The sequence below is a fragment of the Sprattus sprattus genome (assembly GCF_963457725.1).
Source record: "Sprattus sprattus genome assembly, chromosome: 18".
In the NCBI taxonomy this organism is placed as follows: domain Eukaryota; kingdom Metazoa; phylum Chordata; class Actinopteri; order Clupeiformes; family Clupeidae; genus Sprattus; species Sprattus sprattus.
This window is the reverse complement of record NC_137916.1, coordinates 17,028,195-17,047,495: the sequence shown is the minus strand read 5'-3', so window position 1 is coordinate 17,047,495 and position 19,301 is coordinate 17,028,195. Positions and strand designations below refer to the sequence as shown.

Sequence of the window (19,301 nt, the reverse complement as noted above, 5' to 3'; positions counted from 1 at the left end):
CGTAAGCACTGATAAGAGGTCTGCGTCCTGAAATCTGAAGACAGCTCATTCATTTGTGTTTGATCGTTTAGATTTGATTTTCTACTTCCAAATGTGAAGTGGAGAAAAAAAAACAGTTTGATATTTTTAAGAGAGTTTTCAATCTACTATTGGTGCTATTGCTGTTACTGTTACCTTTTTATGGAATTGCTTGAATGAACACCCAGGACTGATTGCTGGGACTGCCAGCAGCTGTGTGGGAATATTCACTTAGACATAACACACAAAACCCTCTTTCTACAGTGTTAGGGTTAGGAAAGATGGAGATCAGTCTCTTTCCCACAACAATTTCTTACATTTAGTTTGAAACTTGAAACAATGCCACATGTGTTGTGACTATGGTTATGCGTGTTTGTCTGTGTATGTGTGTGTGTGCGCTTGCATACATGTGTGTCTGTACAACTGTTTGTGCTTGCTTGCGTGCGTGCGTGTGTGTGTGTGTGTGTGTGACGTGTATGCTTGCATATATGGGTTTATGTACGTATGTGTGTGTGTCTGTCTGTGTGTGCATAAATGTGCGTGTGTGGTGTCTGTCTGTGTGAGGGATGCAGATTACTGGAAAGAAAGCCAGCACTCGCCACACTAGCATTGCGGTCAGCCTCAATTGCGTCACAGAAATCAATACCAGATTTGGGACTGTGCAATTGGACAATCAAGTGCTAGCTTTCAGGAGGAGCCAGTAGGATAATAACAGGTCTGAAGGTCTGTATTTTTTCTTTAGTCAAATTACATGCCAGCTGGCAGGGAGCCAGACACAGGCGGAAGCAATGGTGGGATGTCAGATAGACGTGCAGAGAGCCATTAGTTGCCTTGTAAAATGACAGTGGAGCAGGCTGTTAAAGCAAGTTGTGTGTGTGTGTGTGTGTGAGTGTGTGTATGTTTGTATATGTGTGTGTGTGTGTGTGTGTGCGAGAGAGAGAGAGTTAGATAAAAAGAGAAAGGAGTGAAAAGGAATATTTGTATAGACCCTGTGAGCATCAGCCAACCAGAAAAGGGCAGAAAGATGGATAAAAAGAGAGAGGGTGGGAGAGGACTAGAGTGACATGAGAAGAGTGACAGAAGAGACAGGGAGAGACAAGGAGAGCCAAAGGGAGACAAGGAGAGACAAAGAGAGAATGATGGTGTTGAGCTGCTTAACAAGGCCGAACCCTACAATGTGCACCATTCAGCATGTGGGTGAGGTTGCACTGCCAGGAAAAGAGAACTGAACAAGACAAAGACAGAGACAATAAGAAAACTAGTAGCGCCTATGAAATCAGCTCTAAAATTATCAACAAAAGCTTTCTCACTCCAAACCAGGCACTTGGCAACCATGGAAACAATGCAGTGTAGACCCTGTACTGACATCATTAAATGATTATTAAAGAATATTGTATAAAAAAAGCATTCGCATTTAAGTTCACTTCTAAGACATCATATGCCTTTGTTTTCAAAAATATTGAAACGCTTTTAGAATGATGTGATGCACAAAGTATCCTCAGGGATGCCACTGGAGGACTAAACTAGCTGGCCCGGAACATTCTCGGACAATACAAAAGCTTCCCTTCTTTAAAAAAAAGTGTCAATATGGTGAACTCTGCTCCTGTAGCAATTTCAATTCTCTATTATGGGCATTTTCTCTTGGTGATTTTGAAAGAGTAACTCAAGGTCACAATCTTTTCAATCTTTCAGTGTGTGTGTGTGTCTGTGTCCTTGTGTAGTATGTATGGAAGAGAGTGAAGGAGAAAGAGAAAGGAAACATGCGTGTCTGGGGGGTGTAATGTGGGGGCATTTTTCAAAATACACTCACACACACATACACACACAAATGCAATTTACCCAATGTATCCATAATCTTATGATCTCTCTATCAAACTGCCGTGTATCAAAGGGAGAACACTTCATTATTACCTGTCCAGTTGCCTGCATGTCAACAACTCACTGACAGCTACCTATGCCAATACAAGACTCGTGAACGACATCAACGACATCAACGCAAACTGTGGAGTTAACAGGTTGGGTCATGATGGCTGTATAAGTGGGCAAGATGTGTGCATGGAAACTCATCCCTTTGCATTAGTTGTAACATTTAGACATTTCAAATATTGTCTGGTCTTTTTTTTTGGTTATGTGATGTTGGGTCAATGGGCACGGCACCGTTGCATGAGTATGTATGTTTGGGAGAGAGAGAGGGGGAGAGAGAAAAACAAAATGGTACTCACACTGGTGACCTTGCGGTAGATCTGGGCAGCATTTTGGCACTCAGAGTATGGGTACTCAGACGTGGTCATCTCCAGGATGCACATGCCAAAGGCGTAGACGTCCACTGCCTCATCATACTTCTCATCATACATCTCTGGAGCCATGAACTCAGGGGTCCCTGTGTGAAGGAGGAAAAGGTTTCAGGACAAAAAGGTTCTTCACAGGTTCACGGGTTCACGGGTTCACAGAACCTTTCCAACACAAGAAGTGATTCTTCTGGAAGTGCTAAAAGGTTCTTTACAGGAAGAAATTGTCTAAGAAGACTAAAATAGGCTGTGAACACAACATCTACAGTGCCACTTTAAAGTATGTGAACCCCTTGACCACTTAGGAGTTTTCTGTTGTTTTACCATGATTTTTCATTTTTTTCATCACCAATTTTCCATAGAAGGAATGTCAGGTTTATGTTTATCATTTGCATGTACTTTTTTTAGAGGGAATTGTTTGAGTAGCCAAAAGACTACATGAAACATGGAATTAGTCCATTTCAAAAGTAAGTGAACCCCCAGCTGAATTTGTAAAGTCAAGCAGGTAACAGATTCAGTGAAACTTATTTGGGTGCTTAATTAGTCAATTAAGCAAACCGATCATCTGAGACATCCTTAGGGAAAGGTTTGGGCAACACAGATTAAAAGAGGGAGGAAACCAACCAAACTACTGTAGTGCCAAGGTGTACCCACACAGATCAACAATGCCGAAAGGAAACGAGATATCCGAGAACATCAGGAAGAAGGTTCTGACAGCCCATCAGTCTTGGGAAAGCTATAAGACCATCTCCAAAAGATTCCAGCTCCATCCATCCATCCAAGACAAATCATTTAGAAATGGAGGGCATTCAACATGACCGCATCTCTGCCTAGAAGTGGACGCCCATCAAGACCATCACCAAGAAGCACCAGAAGAAGAATAAATCAGGTAAAAGTCAACCCACACATCACCTCTAAAAAGTTTCAGACCTCTCTGGCAGCATCTGGGGTAAATGTACATGGGTCTACAATCAGACGAAAATTGAATAGACATGACATTCATGATCGGGTTGCTAGAAGGAAGCCTCTGCTCTCAAGAAAGAACAAAACTGCCCGTTTCAACTTTGTCCGAGAGCACTTGGATAAACCAAAGGCCTTCTGGAAGTCCCTTCTTTAAACAGATGAGTCCGAGATAGAATTATTTTGTCACGATCAAAACCAACAATTTTCGTCTGATTGTAGACCCATGTACATTTACCCCAGATGTTGCCAGAGAGGTCCGAAACTCTTTAGAGGTGATGTGTGGGTTGACTTTTACCTGATTTATTCTTCTTCTGGTGCTTCTTGGTGATGGTCTTGATGGGCGTCCACTTCTAGGCAGAGATGCGGTCATGTTGAATACCCTCCATTTCAAAATGATTTGTCTTGGATGGATGGATGGAGCTGGAATCTTTTGGAGATGGTCTTATAGCTTTCCCAAGACTGATGGGCTGTCAGTACCTTCTTCCTGATGTTCTCGGATATCTCGTTTCCTCTTGGCATTGTTGATCTGTGTGGGTACACCTTGGCACTACAGTAGTTTGGTTGGTTTCCTCTCTCTTTTAATCGGTATGGCCCAAACCTTTCCCTAAGGATGTCTCAGATGATCGGTTTGCTCAATTGACTAATTATTCACCCAAATAAGTTTCACTGAATCTGTTACCTGCTTGACTTTATCAATTCAGCTGGGGGTTCACTTACTTTTGAAATGGACTAATTCCATGTTTCATGTAGTTTTTCAGCTTCTCAAACAATTTCCTCTAAACAAGTACATGCAAATGATAAACATAAACCTGACATTTCATCTATGGAAAATTGGTGATAAAAAAATGAAAAATCATGGTAAAACAACAGAAAACGCTTAAGTCCTCAAGGGGTTCACATACTTTCAAGTGGCACTGTATGTAGGTATGCTGATTGGCTAGGAATGCTTCCTCTGGTCTTTAAAGCTCCTGCTATGAGGTTAAAGGGACAGTTCGGGATTTTTGACATGAATCTATATGGCATCCCCCATCACCAGTGTCATGCAGTCACGCTGACTTACCGACCGCAGCGTCCTTTGAGCAGAGTTCTCGTCCAGTTTTGGTCAAACCGAAAGTAGTCTGGCAGGTTTGCTAGACCCAGCAAAATAAAACGTTTCTCTTCCCAAAACATTATGTTCAAAAGAGTGATATATTTGCATCCCAAAAACATGGTAGTGGAAAAAGTTACACCTCGTTATCACTTGGCCCTATTTTCAGTACGCTCGATAGTGCAACCTCACAGCTAGAGTCTACCTGTTTGATTCGCGAAAGTTTGATTCACCAAAGTTGCCTGAGAGAAACGTCCGTCACAGGAAAACGATGAAAACTGATAAAAACATTTGATAAAATTGACATAAAGCATCGTTTTCCTGTGACGGACGTTTCTCTCAGGCAATCTTATCTTGCTGGGTCTAGCAAACCTGCCGGACTACATTCGGTTTGACCAAAACTGGACGAGAACTCTGCTCAAAGGACGCTGCGGTCGGTAAGTCAGCATGATTGCATGACACTGGTGATGGGGGATGCCATATAGATTCATGTCAAAATTCCGGAACTATCCCTTTAAGCTACAGAACCACCACTACACCCTTATCTAAGATGACTGAACAAACTAATCTCAGTCTGTGCACAGCTGGATCAAAATACAGCACAGAGCAGGTAAGTAACTAACTCTGTTACTTACGTGGTACCAAACTAAAGTATCGGGTGACTGAAAAACATTTGATAAAACAAAACAAACTAGGCTTCACAGATTTAAAAATATGCAAATCATGCCCTCTACCAGTGTGTTCACACTGTTCGCCATATGCCTGAATCTTGACAAACTCTGTATCTTGACTCCTCTATAACATCAGCCCATTAGCTAACTGTACTCTTAAGTGTCTCAGGTGGATGTGTGTCTGGCAGCAAGTTGTTCTCTTTCGGTCCTGGCCATGAATACTGTGAAGGTTACTATGCCAGTTGGGCGAGGCGATATTGACCCTAATCCCTCTCCTCAAGACCTAGTTCAATCCTCAGGAGATGGGGCCTGCTTGGATTTCGCTCTGACGTCGCTTAAAGGAATCTCCGTCAGGCTCAGTGTGGGTGTAAATACAACTCAACCCCTAAACAAACAAACACAGGGGCCATCCAGAAACAAGGCATGTGGCTGAGGGAGTGTTTGCAGTAGCAATACACTTTTTTCAGAAAGCAGAACAGTCATGGAGCAAGTGCTTCCAATGAACTTCACTGAGACTGAGACACTTGTGCACTTGACTGTAATGTTAAAGTGTTGATATCGTTATTTTATACACATAAAACAACCCTTCTTCTTTACCTACCGCCTCACTCTGTATTTTTACATCTCTTAAAGTATGAAAGTGAATTAGTAGATAATTCACACTCACACACTCACATACTTATACTAATACTGTACATACCGTACTCCTTCACCACAACATCTTCATACGAAATGTATCCTTATGTTTTTTACAAAAACATACACACTTTCACTTTATGTATAATATGTACATTGTCTGTACACTGAGTAAATGATCTGTATACGGAGCCAAACTCCTTGTATCTGTCATCACAGTTCGCAAACCAGGCCAAGTCTGATTCTGATTGATTCTCATCATCATTCTGATAAAGGAACACTTAGCAGTGACGTAGTACTGACCAATGACGCTCTTAGCGAAGGAGGCACTCTTGAGTGTGGCGAGGCCAAGGTCTCCGATCTTGACGGAGCCGGTCGGGCCGGTGATGAAGATATTGTCGCACTTGAGGTCGCGGTGGATGATTGGCGGCGTGCGTGTGTGCAGGAAGTGCAGCCCCTTCAGGATCTGATGGCTCCAGCGCTGAAGAAGCTTCAGTTTCATCTCCTTAAAGCGCTTCAGATACCTGAGACATAGGTCAGACAGGTGAGGCACACAGGTGAGAGAGGTAAGACATGAGAATTGAGAGAGATGAGGCAAGGCAGCTGAGAAACAGCAGGTGAAGCTAAAGTGAGACAGCTGAGATAAGTAGTTGACTTTGTGCTGTAGGTGTGACATTTTTTAATGTCATGCCAAATGCAGTCAAAGAAATCTCCCCGTGCATGGCTGAAGTTATTCTGTTCGGCTCTGTTCTATTCTATTTTAAACTTCAGGGCAAAATTCACAGTACGTATACATGCTCTACCCTAATGATGGACACTGATATATTTGACATGATTGGAAAACTAATCAAAGAAACTTATTGTGAGTACATCTGTAGAAATGTGCTCCCAGGCCACTCTTCTCTACTTAACTCTTACTGGCTTCAGCCTTATTAGGTGTACTGTAACGTAAGCTGGGGTTCTGCCGGGGTGGGTGGTCAGACTCACGTCTTGAGGGTGCCTGAGGTCATGAGTTCGGTCACAAGGAGGATGCACTTGTGCCCTTTGACTGTAGACTTCCAGGAGTCATAGAAGCGGACGATGTTGGGGTGCTGGAGCCCTTTCAGCATATCCACTTCTTCGCTGAAGCGTTGACGCTCAACCTTCGTCAACCTACGTGTCTGCAGAGGAGAGAAGAGGAAGACCCATCATCATCATCATCATCACTATCAGCAGCAGTATAGCTATCACCAAGAAGACCCTTATTATCATTATCACTCCTGAAACATCATCATCATCATCAACAACAACAACATAATTTCCTCGTCATCATGTTCCATATACAAGTATTCTCCTAAAGCTGTTCAGTTGCCATTCATCATCAAATAATCTCAGTTCAACTGACTTTAGGAGGTGAAGCAGTTGTAACATGAAACTAAACTGAAAGTGAAATGCACATTCACTGACATTTTCAGACTGTGAATATATGAGCTCTCTGGGCATGACAAATGGCTCCTTACATTTCTTCTGGAACAGAATGCCTTTTTAGAACTAGAATGCTGTTTGGAACAGCCATGCTTTTTGGAACAGATTCCACAAAAACAATCTTTGACAGGAAATGTGTTAATCACTTGACAGAGCTGACATTGTGCTGCACAAATGTTTCAGCGTGTTTCTTACTCGGCCCTCCCACCCTAACCCTCCCCCCTTGGCCCAACCTGACAGCAACAATAATAACATGCTAGTGTGTAGGGCACACATTAGTAACAATAACACCTTTCTCCGACCCTATACGTACCTCTCTCTTTTTCCATCTCTACCTACACTTCTTTTACATATATCTCTCTTTCTCCCCCTCTCCCTCTCTGTCTAAGCCTCCTTGTCTTTCTAAACCTCTTTCTTACACTAAATCTTTTTCACTATCTCCGTCTCTCTTTTTCTCTTATTGGTCGCCATAGTTTCCACTTTAATGTCTGGTTGTTGATCCTTGTTTATTTAAAAATGACTCTCTCTTTCTCTTCTTCTAAGTACTTATTTGGCTGCAGACACCACTCAGCTCCAAGATCAAACACCTCTGTGCTTCCTCTACAACAGACAGACCAGTTCAATTCTCCCATTCTTGGGTGCTTAACTTTCCATTTTTCCACGATGAGGTGCGAGCCTATCTGTCAGCTGTGTCCAGTGTGACTGTGTCTGGGCGCCGGACACACAGAGGCGGCATTGACAGAGCTGCCAGCTCTGGACCCGTACAGACAAGGGGGCAGAGGCGAACTGGAGTAGAGCATTATGGGTAATGATGAATGACACTAAGATGATAGACATACACAGGCACCCTGACTGGTTGGGATTACATAACCATGGTGAGTGACCTGAGTGAGTGCAGACTGATTGAAAGGAGGGGTGTGTGTGTGTGTGTGTGTGTGTGTGTGTAAGGTAAAGGGTACTGGTGGAGTGTGTGTGTGCGTGTGTGTGTGTGTGTGTGTGTGTGTGTGTGTGTGTGTGAGACAGGGATATGTTGCATCTCTGCAAAACCTATTTGGTAAAACCATTTTCAGAACTGTCCTACGGGAAGGAACTTCTGGATTTGAAAAGCAGCTGAGCTGATCACTCTTTCCCTTCATATCTCACCATCTCTCTTTCTCTCTGTGAGGAAAGCTCACTACCTGTTGCACTGTGTAAAACAAAAAGGTTTATGAAAGTCCCTGCCCTTTGAACCTCCCCCAGCTGCAACGCCCAGAGAAAAGACAGGAAATAGGGACATTTATTGGCTTTCAAAACATCAAACAACTCAAGGGCCTCAGAAACTGATGGATAAAAGATCTAATATTTTTCAGGATTTCTGCCTCTGGCCATGAGAATATAGTCTCACTTTTGAGTGTAAATAAAATAACAAATATCTTCTTAACATTTCTCTATGTGACATCCCTAAAAACGGAAACAACTTTAGTTTCATGGTAGTAATGCACACAGCTTCCTTTGTTTAATGGCATTTTTAAATGTAAATATCTCTATAGTTTCTGCAACTGCATTAAGCCTTGGATGGCCCTGCAGTGGAGAGCAATGCCCCCTGGCATGGAGGGTCGTTTTGAAGAAGAGAGGACGAGTTTTATGAGACCTTAAATAGAAGAAAGTTAGCCTTTCATTCCCTCCTGTGTTTTCACTGTGGACTTTTATATTGCATCTCTCTGGTGCCAAAAGACCCAACACAAGCTCAGGCTTTGAGCAGAGGCCTGTGTACACAAAACACACACACACACACACACACACACACACACACACACACACACACACACACGTGTACACACACAAACACAGCACATACTCCAAATACCATAGCAAACATACACAAACATACACCTGGTCACATAATTGCACACACCCTCACAATCAATACTCTCCACCATGCATGTCCACACACACACACACACACACACACACACACACACACACTTAATACCCCCTCAGCACAGCCCCATAAACAACATTTACGCGCACTGGCTCCAACAGCAGCTTTAGTGCGTCAGTGCTGGCGAGTGATGGGCCAGGTTAAACCCTGAAGGATATCTTTATGAAAGCCCTGAGGGGCTACTACTTTCTTCTCCCCCTGTGTTTTTTTCCTTTTCACTCCTATTCTCTCCTCTCCTCCTCCCACATCTCCTGTCTCTCCCACCTCTCCTCTTCAATGCGGTTTCCAGTGAAAATATCCTCACCTATTCACTTCCCTTTCCTCTTCCCCCAGCTCACCTGTCCTCTTCCCCCAGCTCACCTGTCCTCTTCCCCCAGCTCACCTGTCCTCTCCTCAGCTCCCTCTGGCTCTCCTCTCCTCTCCTCTCCTCCCCCACCTCTCTTGTCTTTTCCTTCCCTACACTTCCCCTAACTCTCCAATCCTCTCCTCGCTCTAACTCTCATCTTTCCTCCCCCTCCTCCTTATTTTACAGAGGGGATGTCACTGTTGGTCATTACATGACTTCATGTCACGGAACACTGAGCAGGACTGAGCCCTGGAGAGGTGCCCGCTGCCCGGCCATGGTGCCAACCGGCAGCCTTCACAGCCATGGCATGGCTGAGCTTTGTGGAAAAACTCACATTCTTTCTTGGAGTGTGCTACTTTAGCAAAAACAAACACACACACAGACACACACAGGCACATACAGCAAGCCAAGAACAGACTCTAACTGCATGTTCTGAAATGTTTTTAATAGAAGCAGAGGGAAGAAAAATAACTTTGTGGAAGATCACAGTGGCATTATATGAGTGTGTTAATATGAGGGGGATGGTCTGAGTATGTGTTTAGTTTACGTGTGTGAGTGTGTGTTTGTGTTTGCATATGGGTGGGTTGTGTTGAACAAAGTATGTGTGTGTGCGTTTCCACCGTCCATTCAAATATAACACACATGGTATTTGTGGTGACAGATTTAATGTGTGAACATGTCTCAGTCTCTTAGGATGCTATATGTGCGGTTGTGTCTTTCTGTGTGTGTGTGTGTGTGTGTGTGAGACAGACAGTATCAAATAGACAGTAAGTGGGAGAAGAGAACGAAAGAGAGAGAGAGTAGAGTGAAAGGATAGCACGTGTTGCCTGTTTCTTATCATGAACTGTCTGTTCTTCCTCTAGGCCAAGCTTAATCTCACGGTGTCTATCACCGAGGCACTGTGACACCGTGGTACTCTTTCATAAGTACACAACTAGAAAGATCATAACTTCATCACATCCAACTCCTCAATGCCTCAACAATACTATGCAACATCAGAATAGTTTCTTAACCATACAACATGAAAAAGCCTGACACAATATCAGCCTTGCGTCGGTAAAATATCTTAGAAATAGTTAATGGTGAGCATTGAATCGAAATGTGATCTAAAATGTTCAACAACAAGGGGGAATGAACACTACATATAGAACCTAACACTCTGACTATGTTTGACAAGGCTCTTTTTATTACAGATGATGGCATTAAGTCATTTCTCCAATTTATGTTCATAAAAAATGCCATTTTCCTGCTTTTATTATGTCTGGTGGTGACTGCTAATGTTTTCATTCAACTTCTCTTCTGTCTTCTGTTAGGGCATCTTTCCAATAAAAGCTTTGTGAAAAGCCCTCTGATATCTAACCAAAGAAAAAAACCTGTGGCAGTGGGTGACGTCAGTGAACTAAGCAGTTGGTGAAACCTCAGCTATTTCCTGGGCAAGATTTCATACAGACAGAGATTGAGAGAAAAGTTCTGGACATGCCTGCATAAATCCTTCTTTCGGTACACATAAGACCGGGAACAAATCTACCCATGCGGAAAACAACCAACTACAAGGGTCTACCAGGGTCTAATGGATTCACCACTCAACCAATCAACAGCTCAGCCAAGCCAAGTCTTACCAGCAAGTACTGGAAAGATATAAGAATTACAATAATAAATCTTGTCAGGTTTGGACATATGACTCATTATAACTAGTTCTCTATAATTAAGACTTCCTTGTAAAACAAAATAGAATAGAATATTTGAGATTAAAAGTTTTTGAAGTCCTACAACAAGTATGCATCGGTAAAAGAATGAAGAAAAAACAATGCATTTTTTATTTTAAACTTGTTCATATCATAACAACTCCCAGACAGGAGAGTCCACTGTACCTTTACTTGAATGTGAGTGAGTTTAAAGCACTAACTTGCTAGTACACTTTGAGACTGTTGATGCCAACTTTAGGCACTGAGGTCAAAATTAGCTGTCCTCACATCACATGGGGCATCAGCTTGCAAGCCAGACATGGAGGGTTGGGGTTATAGGGGGTGGTGTCGGTGCTGAGAATATCTGCTCTGTGCAGGCGGATGCCAGTGTTACATAAGCCAGGGGTGTAAAGGCTGATTTATGGTCAGTTACGTAAGCGTAAGCGCAAGCGCAAGAGGCCGCGCAAGCCCCTTGCGCGACCCTTGCGTGACTTTTCACGTCTTGCGTGCGTCGGCCCCTTTTTCTAGACTTGCGTTATTTTACGCAAGCCTATTGTTCTGGGTGTGAATTGCTTGGCAACACCCCCAACGCAACGCGTAAGCACCTAGCAATTCATGCTCCCTTTAGAAGCATGCAAGGGCTTTAAGCATGGCAACGCACCACAAAAACATTGTGACTAGGGCATTTGATTGGCTAGCCAGATACACGTCTCCTTGTTTGACTGCTCAGCAGGGGGTGTCTGGAATCTCGACTGTTCTAAAAATGAGTTGTAATAGTAAGTGGGGCATATTTTGCTGCTCATAATCAAGAAATTGTTCATTAAGACAGTTGTAAATGTGCAAGGAGTGTGTACGATAACAACTACAGTAATTAATTAGCATCCAATTTATAGTGTAAAATGACGATGGACCAAGAGAAAATGGGTTTGGAATGTTTTCACATGCTACTACTTAGTAATGAAAAAAGCATCATGAAAAGATTATTTTGCATTTAAATTAATTACAATATTTAACGTGTCTGCAGGCTCCATTAGGTTGGTCGCGAACACAAACACAGACTCTGCTGCCTTAGAATATGACAACTGGAAATTCAGGGCTCTTGTTTTCTAAAAACAACTCTATCTAAAAATGACTTGCCGGACTATCACGGCAAAAAATAAGTAATTGTTTTAAAGGCTGTGGAATTCGTGGATCAAACTCAGAGTTCAGTGTAGACTGTTATGCTGTGCGTGAAAAACCGGGAGAAGGTGTCACATTCATAAGAGGGGAGAAATGCTTGTGCATCCAGAGAACTGACGGGGGCGCGACCTCAAGATCAGCTGCCAGAGAATCCCAGTTACACAACCACCACTGCAAAATGTCAATCAGAGTCTGTAACTCACATATGCTAGGGCAAGTCCCCAGAGCAAAAATGGATATAGTAGATCACCCATCAGAGGTAGGAATTTGATACACCATGGTATAAGAAGATTGTTGCATGTGGCATCACTTGCCGGTGTGGACAATACAATTATTATTCACACTAGCACAAACGATGTCCCCTTGCGGAGACCACTAAGCTCAATTTCTTGTCAGTGTGTAGCCTACTCTTGCTGAGCTTCTATAGTGGTGATGAAATTTATAGCAGATTATCATCGCATAATCGCTGGTTATCAGAATGGTAACATCCTTTCCGGGTGTCGCAGCAACTCATTTAAGAGCTTCCAACTAATACAGAACTGCTGCATGCACACTTACTAGGGTCGAATAATATGGACATAGACCTACTTACCTCTCTATACTGATTCCTTGTCAAAAGCAGAATTGACTTCAAAGTAACCCCTTATAACATACAAAGCTGTAAATGGCCTAGCTCCAGATTACCTTATTAAATGTCCACTACTGCCCACCAAGACTCCTTCATTCCCAGAGTGCAGGTTTTCTTGCAATTCCAAGAGAATCCAAAGATCCAGTACCTGTCGCAATATACTTTCCATACACCATGCCAGGGAATCTATCTTTCTACCTCTTCGTCTCACTATGCATCATATTGTGCTGTGTTGTTGATATTGAGATATTGAGTCACCACAGTTCCACACTTTATGTCTGTCTCCCCGGCCGGGCAGATGGGCCCTCCCTTATGAGATGGGTTCTGTTCAAGGTTTCTTCCTGTTGAATGGAGTTTTTCCTTAACATTGTTGCCACCTTCTTTATCTAGACTGTAGAGTAAACACTATACACAGCAATTTAGCAACATGATTAACAGTGTAGTTTTATCCCAATACCTACCACAATTTATTAGAGCAACACATTATAAGTGACATAGCTACAGACATACCTTGTGACCCTGGTTAACACTACTTAAGTGGAAAACATGCAAGAAGCACACACACCAAACATACACACAAACACACATTTGATCTTTAACCCACCACACAGACAATCCCTTATTTAACATGTTTTTCTCTTTCTCAGGAAATGCATGTCCTCATGCATGTCACAAAAGCCTGAGAGATGACATGGGCCTATTGTTACACCAGTTTTTTATTGCTCTTTGCTTGACTGTTCTCTCCCTTGTACGTCACCTTGGACAAAAGCATCTGCTAAATGCCTAATGTAAATGTAACTGTAAGGCCCTGTGATGCCCGCCATGATGAGCCTCAGGCAGGGTCAGGCAGCAGATCAGCCATGTGGAGATGAGGTGACCATCAAGGGCCACATGCTGACAGTAGGCCGACAGGTTCCAAGTTAATATAGGAGGGCAGTCTTTATAGTTGTAAAGTTTAAATATGCTGTTTGAATGTTGTTTAAGTGATAGTCGCGGTAACGGTGCATATTTAACTTACATGGAGCCATACTTGCTTTGTTAATAAACAGATGTTCCCCTGTCACACATCACGCTGAAACTTCATTTAACCTGCCACGAACATATTTCGGTCGTTACGTTACGTTAGTAGGCAAGCAAAACCAACAGGTTAGCTAACTAACCAACTTAACCTCACTTCCTTGGGTCAGTAAGGTTATAGGGCTGAGAGACCTCTCTACACTACACCCCCTGTTGCCCTCTCAAACTGGGTAACACAGCGCCAGGATATCATCCCAGCAGGTCAACAGGTTCATCTCCAGGTAAGTCTGAGTGTGAGTATACTCTTTCCTGCCAGACCCCACCATCAGAGCCATCCAGGTCATGAATCTCCCCGTCGCGGCAAATAGTTGACAGTGCCAACAGCTCCATCTCTGTTACCTCCAATTAAAGTGACCTAAATTCCTCTGTGGCTCTCAAGCCTGTGGAAGCCTCCTTTAAATGTGCACGCTGAGAGGCAATCTCATTGCTTTAACAGGATGACTCCTTTTCATTTAAGCTCTACATTTAACCCAGAGCCACAAAGCAGACAGACAGCATATGTATAATTTAAACACACTGCAGGCTCAATCAGTTCCTGAACCTGACATTCTGTCTGCTACTACCCTGAAAAGGAGGATGGTAAGGTAGTCTATTGGTTCTGTTCAGTTCTGCTCTCATAGACCCCTCTGAGACAGAGCCTCTAAAAGAAACATGACGGGGTGTTTCACTGCCACTGTCACTTCATCCAGCTCTCCGTCAACCTTGGAGAGTGGCGGTCAGACTACCAGCATGCCCTGCTCCCAGGCCCTGTGGTCCTGTTGAGGCAGGAAGTATCAGCTTTCTGTCGAAGACAAAGGGAGGATGCGCTTCCAGTGTCTGCGTCACACGCATGGATCAATCAAGCAAATTCCACATTCCTGTTGCAGTCCTTTGGTCAACGATTTCCGCATGTTTGATCTCAGATGAAACAGGCCATAACCTACAGATCTGTTGGTTTCCACGAGAAAAGTGGAGTTTCTAGTGAAAACAGAAATGTGGCTGTAATGTTTACTGAGTATGTGCTGCACAATATCTATTGCACTATTCGCGCTGATAATATTGTTGATTGGATTCAATGTACAACACCCTTCACAGATGTACATATATATGTCTAGGGGTATGTCTGACACTACAGAAGGAATATCAATACATTAAGCTCAAGCCAAAACCATGTTATAAACTGATTACAGGCCCATTAAGCAGATCACAAGTAAAGGAAATCCTGTCTTGGCACACTCAGAGGGGCATTTACAGTAATCTATAACCTTTCGATTCTCATTATGAAGGTACAGGAAACAGCACAGAGAGTGGATGGAAACACACTGCTGGGAACTGGGAGAGGTCTGTAACCCTGACTGTGGTGGCTCTCATGTAATATCTACTCAAAACGCTATATGTATGAAATCAGAGGAAACGAATGCAAATAAATGTCTCTTTCAACAGAGACGAAAGCAGCTTAGCCACTCATATTCCTCTTATTAAATAAAGAGTAATAGGGTTCTGGTTGAGCAGCTGTCCAGTGTCCAGCCCAAATTAAACAAGGTGTTAAGGCACTTGTAAAAGCCACCTGACTGACATTCTGCTAGGTGATTTCAGATGAAGAGAAGGGTTACCCTGAAACCACAGCCAGGCCCTTGGGGAATGTCTCGTTAAAGTAGCCCCTGGCTCGTAAAGCCTCCAGGTCCCTGGAAAAGCCTGGAAGTCTGGCTTCTACAAATGTTCCGTACTAAGGCCTTTAAGCAGGAGGCTGTGGCAGAGACAACACTACAGCATTGCCATGTCCATCACTAACAACACATGCAAACAGGTTACATGTCCAGCAGTAACAACACATGCAAACAGGTTACATGTCCAGCAGTAACAACACATGCAAACAGGCAAATGTACGCAAACAGACCTGTTTCGGTGAAAAATAGAATGCTTCAAATGCCTTTAAGGGCTTAGAAGTCATGAACATTTGATATGGATCACTAGCAGGCTTGGGGAGTAACGGAATACATGGAACGGCTGTATTCCGGCACAGTTACAAAACAGAAAGACGTAATTAGATTACAGATACTTTAGGCAAAAATTGGGATTATTAACAGGATTACAAATACATTTTAAAATGCAGAACATTATACTATCATCCACATGCGCACTTTACAATACCTCACAAGAAGACAGCAAAGGAACTATGAGTCAATATGATGACCTTGAGTTCAAAAAACAACATTCAAACTCTGTAGGTCCGCCCCCTATTTTAACTTGGAACCTGTAGGCCTACTTGATGGTCACCTCATCTCCACATGGCTGATCTGCTGCCTAACCCTGCCTGAGGCTCAGCATTTACTTTAAGGATGATTTCTCTTTGACAGTTCAGAAAGTGGACACTTGATTCATTAAAAATACTGTGGATGTTCTAAATCTGTAAAACTGTGGTGTTGTGCACTTTCAATGTAGGTCTGTAGGCTGAAATTGCATAATGAAAAGCAGATTTGTCTTTAGAAAACACTGAGCAGAGGGCAGGTTTAATTCTTAAAACTTAGTTTCCTCATTTTCTTTTCTAAGGTTACATTGTGCTGTTGACTTACATATTATAATAATACACTTAAGTAAAAGCCATCTTATTGATATCTCTTTTCTGTTGTCTTCATTTGCACATTTGGCATTAAGGTAATCCAAAAATAACAGGACGGAAATCAGTAATTGTATCGGAATACATTTTAAAAGTAATTCTCCCAACCCTGTCCAGTCAGCAGCCCTCCATAGGCTGCAGAATGTGACTAGAGCCTAAGTTCTCCCTGGGTTGTGAGGTGTGTCAGAGGACTAGTGAATGTGACTAGAGCCTAAGTTCTCCCTGGGTTGTGAGGTGTGTCAGGGGACTAGTGAATGTGTTTAGAAGTTATCCCTGGGTTGTGTGCTGAATGGAGTTTGTAGTGTGGCCCTTGATGGTCACCTATTCTCCACATGGCTGATCTGCTGACTCTGCCTGAGGCTCATCATGGCAGTTAAATAAGGGATTGTCTGTGGTGGTTTAGATCAAATGTGTGTTGGTGTGTGAGCGTGAACATCTTTGTCTATGTGTGCACCAGTGTGTGCGTGTGTGTGCGCATGCGCGCGTGTGTGTATGTGTGTGTGACATCTTATTGATGTCTTTTTTTCCGTTGTCTTCATTTGCATATTTGGCATTGACGTAATCCAAAAGTAACGGAAAGTAATCAAGTTACATTACTTTAATATTGTGATACTTGGATTAGGTTACTGAATACAATATTTAACAAGTAATCAGTAATTGTATCGGAATACATTTTTAAAGTAATCCTCCAAACCCTGTACACTAGTTATGGCGAGTGCCAAAAATCTATTAACTTATACTTTACTGGATTTCGGTAAATTATCATTATGTTGGCTTATGAGTGAGTGTGTGTGTGTGTGTGTGTGTTGAAAGCGATACTAATTCCCTCTGAAAATTCAAGCCTATCAAAAAAATCTAACTTTAAGTCTTAAAACTTTTTTTTTTTTAAACCACAAAGTTCTTCTTCGGAAGGATTAACAACCAGTGCATGAAGCCACACTCACAGAATTTAGATAAAGTCTGGTCAAACTGCTCTTAGTTGTCAAGGATGAAGCCAGAGGCCATGTGTGCTTTTAGAACAGCCAAGGCACACAGCACATAAACCATAAAGTTTTATTACTGATTTGGGAAGAGCTGTGTGCAAGCAACTTGACAGAGACAGCGTCGCTATGGTGGGCTTACCAGGTTTATATTGGCCTGCTTTGTTCCTGAGAAATAGTATCAGCGCTTCTGATTGGTTGATGACACTGAGTACACGACACGTGATTGGCTGCTCACGTCCTCCTGTGCACTTAAAGGCATGTCACAAATCTTGCAGGATGGCAGTATCCTTGCACAGTCACTTCTAATTTCTAATACTTAAATAAATAACATTACAGGAGTTAAAATCAAATCAAATGGAACCATAACAGCAGATGTGAGAGTATTGTTCTCCATTCATGTTTTTACCCACTGATGTGGAACAGCACTGTGTCCAGTAGGAGAGTAAGTAGATGCTGCTGAATGACTGTAGCAGGTTAGAAGCTTGCCGTGGGAGACAGATGCCACGTCTAAATGCAACTGAATGACTGTAGCAGGTTAAGAGCTTGCCGTGGGAGACGGATGCCACGTATAAATGCTGCTGTATGACCATGGGAGACGGATGCCACTTATAAATGCTGCTGTATGACTGTGCCAGGTTAAGAGCTCAACGTCATTCCTTCAATTACCCGCCTGGCTGCCCCCAATCATCTCACATGAAGGACAAGGACAGGATGTGACAAATAAAAGGGGTTCATGGGGGCTTCAAACACACATGCGCGTGCACTCTCCCACCCACATTCTCTCTCTCCGTCTTATCCACTCTTTCTCTTACATTTACACACACACACACACACACACACACACACACACACACACACACATATATATATATGAGTCATACGGTAGAGCATCAGAGAAGTGGAAAATGACAATGCCACCGCTGCTAATGCCTCAAGCAAATGTCCAATCACACGGCCTCCAGCTGAATTAGACCCCATGGCTTCACACACATTTCAAACACAACTGGGGACAAAACTGCCCATTCATGCAAACCTGCTTGATCCAATCATCCTCACCAGAGTCCTCTATGGACCTAATCCCAATTCTCCACACAACTATCATAGCCTGTTGAGTTTTTGAGCATGCTCATAACACCATCGAGGCCTTTAGTGGAGAGTCATATTCTCTTGTATTCTCATATTCTTGTAACACAACAGACGCCTATTGCAGTCTTTGAGTATATCTTGTGACAAAACCATGGCCTGTTGCAGTCTTTAGTATACATGGTAACACAGTCTAAATCTATCGTCCCTCCGGGGTACTTCAGCAGAATCTGGTCACCTCCTGCAATGGATTAATCTCTAAACGGATGCAGATGCCTGCCCAGGAGCACTTATCCAATGTGGGGTCGCTGTGTGGATTTCGGAGGCCATAAGGGGATGCGGGGGGCTGTGGGGGTGGGGACAGAGACAAGCTGCACTTCCACCCTCCTCTGAGCTGTGACGTCAGAAAGAACCACACAGAGGCAATCAACACAAACACACACGCACACACACAAACACACACACACACACCACTGCAGCTGGAAACAGTGGGGAGGTAGTGGGTGTTTATTAGCTGGGATTGGTTGATATCATGTACAGAAACCCACAGACAGGATCCAGTGGGGGTCTTTTTACTGAAGGTGGAGATCCTCATGTCTTATGACATGAGGCAGTGAACAAGCACAACCACCACTAGCTTCCAGTGCTCCAGTCTTGTTCCAGTAACAGTTTTATT

The 19,301-nt window shown here is 43.1% G+C and overlaps 1 protein-coding gene across 2 annotated transcripts in view; it reads right to left on the bottom strand.

Moving 5' to 3' along the window:
- wnk4b (WNK lysine deficient protein kinase 4b) overlaps positions 1-19,301 on the bottom strand; it is a 72,398-nt gene that overhangs the window by 34,992 nt on the left and 18,105 nt on the right. The window contains exons 2-4 of one of the 2 annotated variants that reach the window (XM_080856621.1): positions 6,651-6,823; positions 5,967-6,187; positions 2,241-2,398 (exon numbers count right to left, since the gene is read on the bottom strand). In XM_080856621.1, the coding sequence (XP_080712747.1) occupies positions 2,241-2,398; positions 5,967-6,187; positions 6,651-6,823 (552 nt within the window). Of the gene's footprint in view, positions 1-2,240; positions 2,399-5,966; positions 6,188-6,575; positions 6,824-19,301 lie in introns of those variants that run through there. The other variant, XM_080856622.1, reaches the window with a different exon arrangement.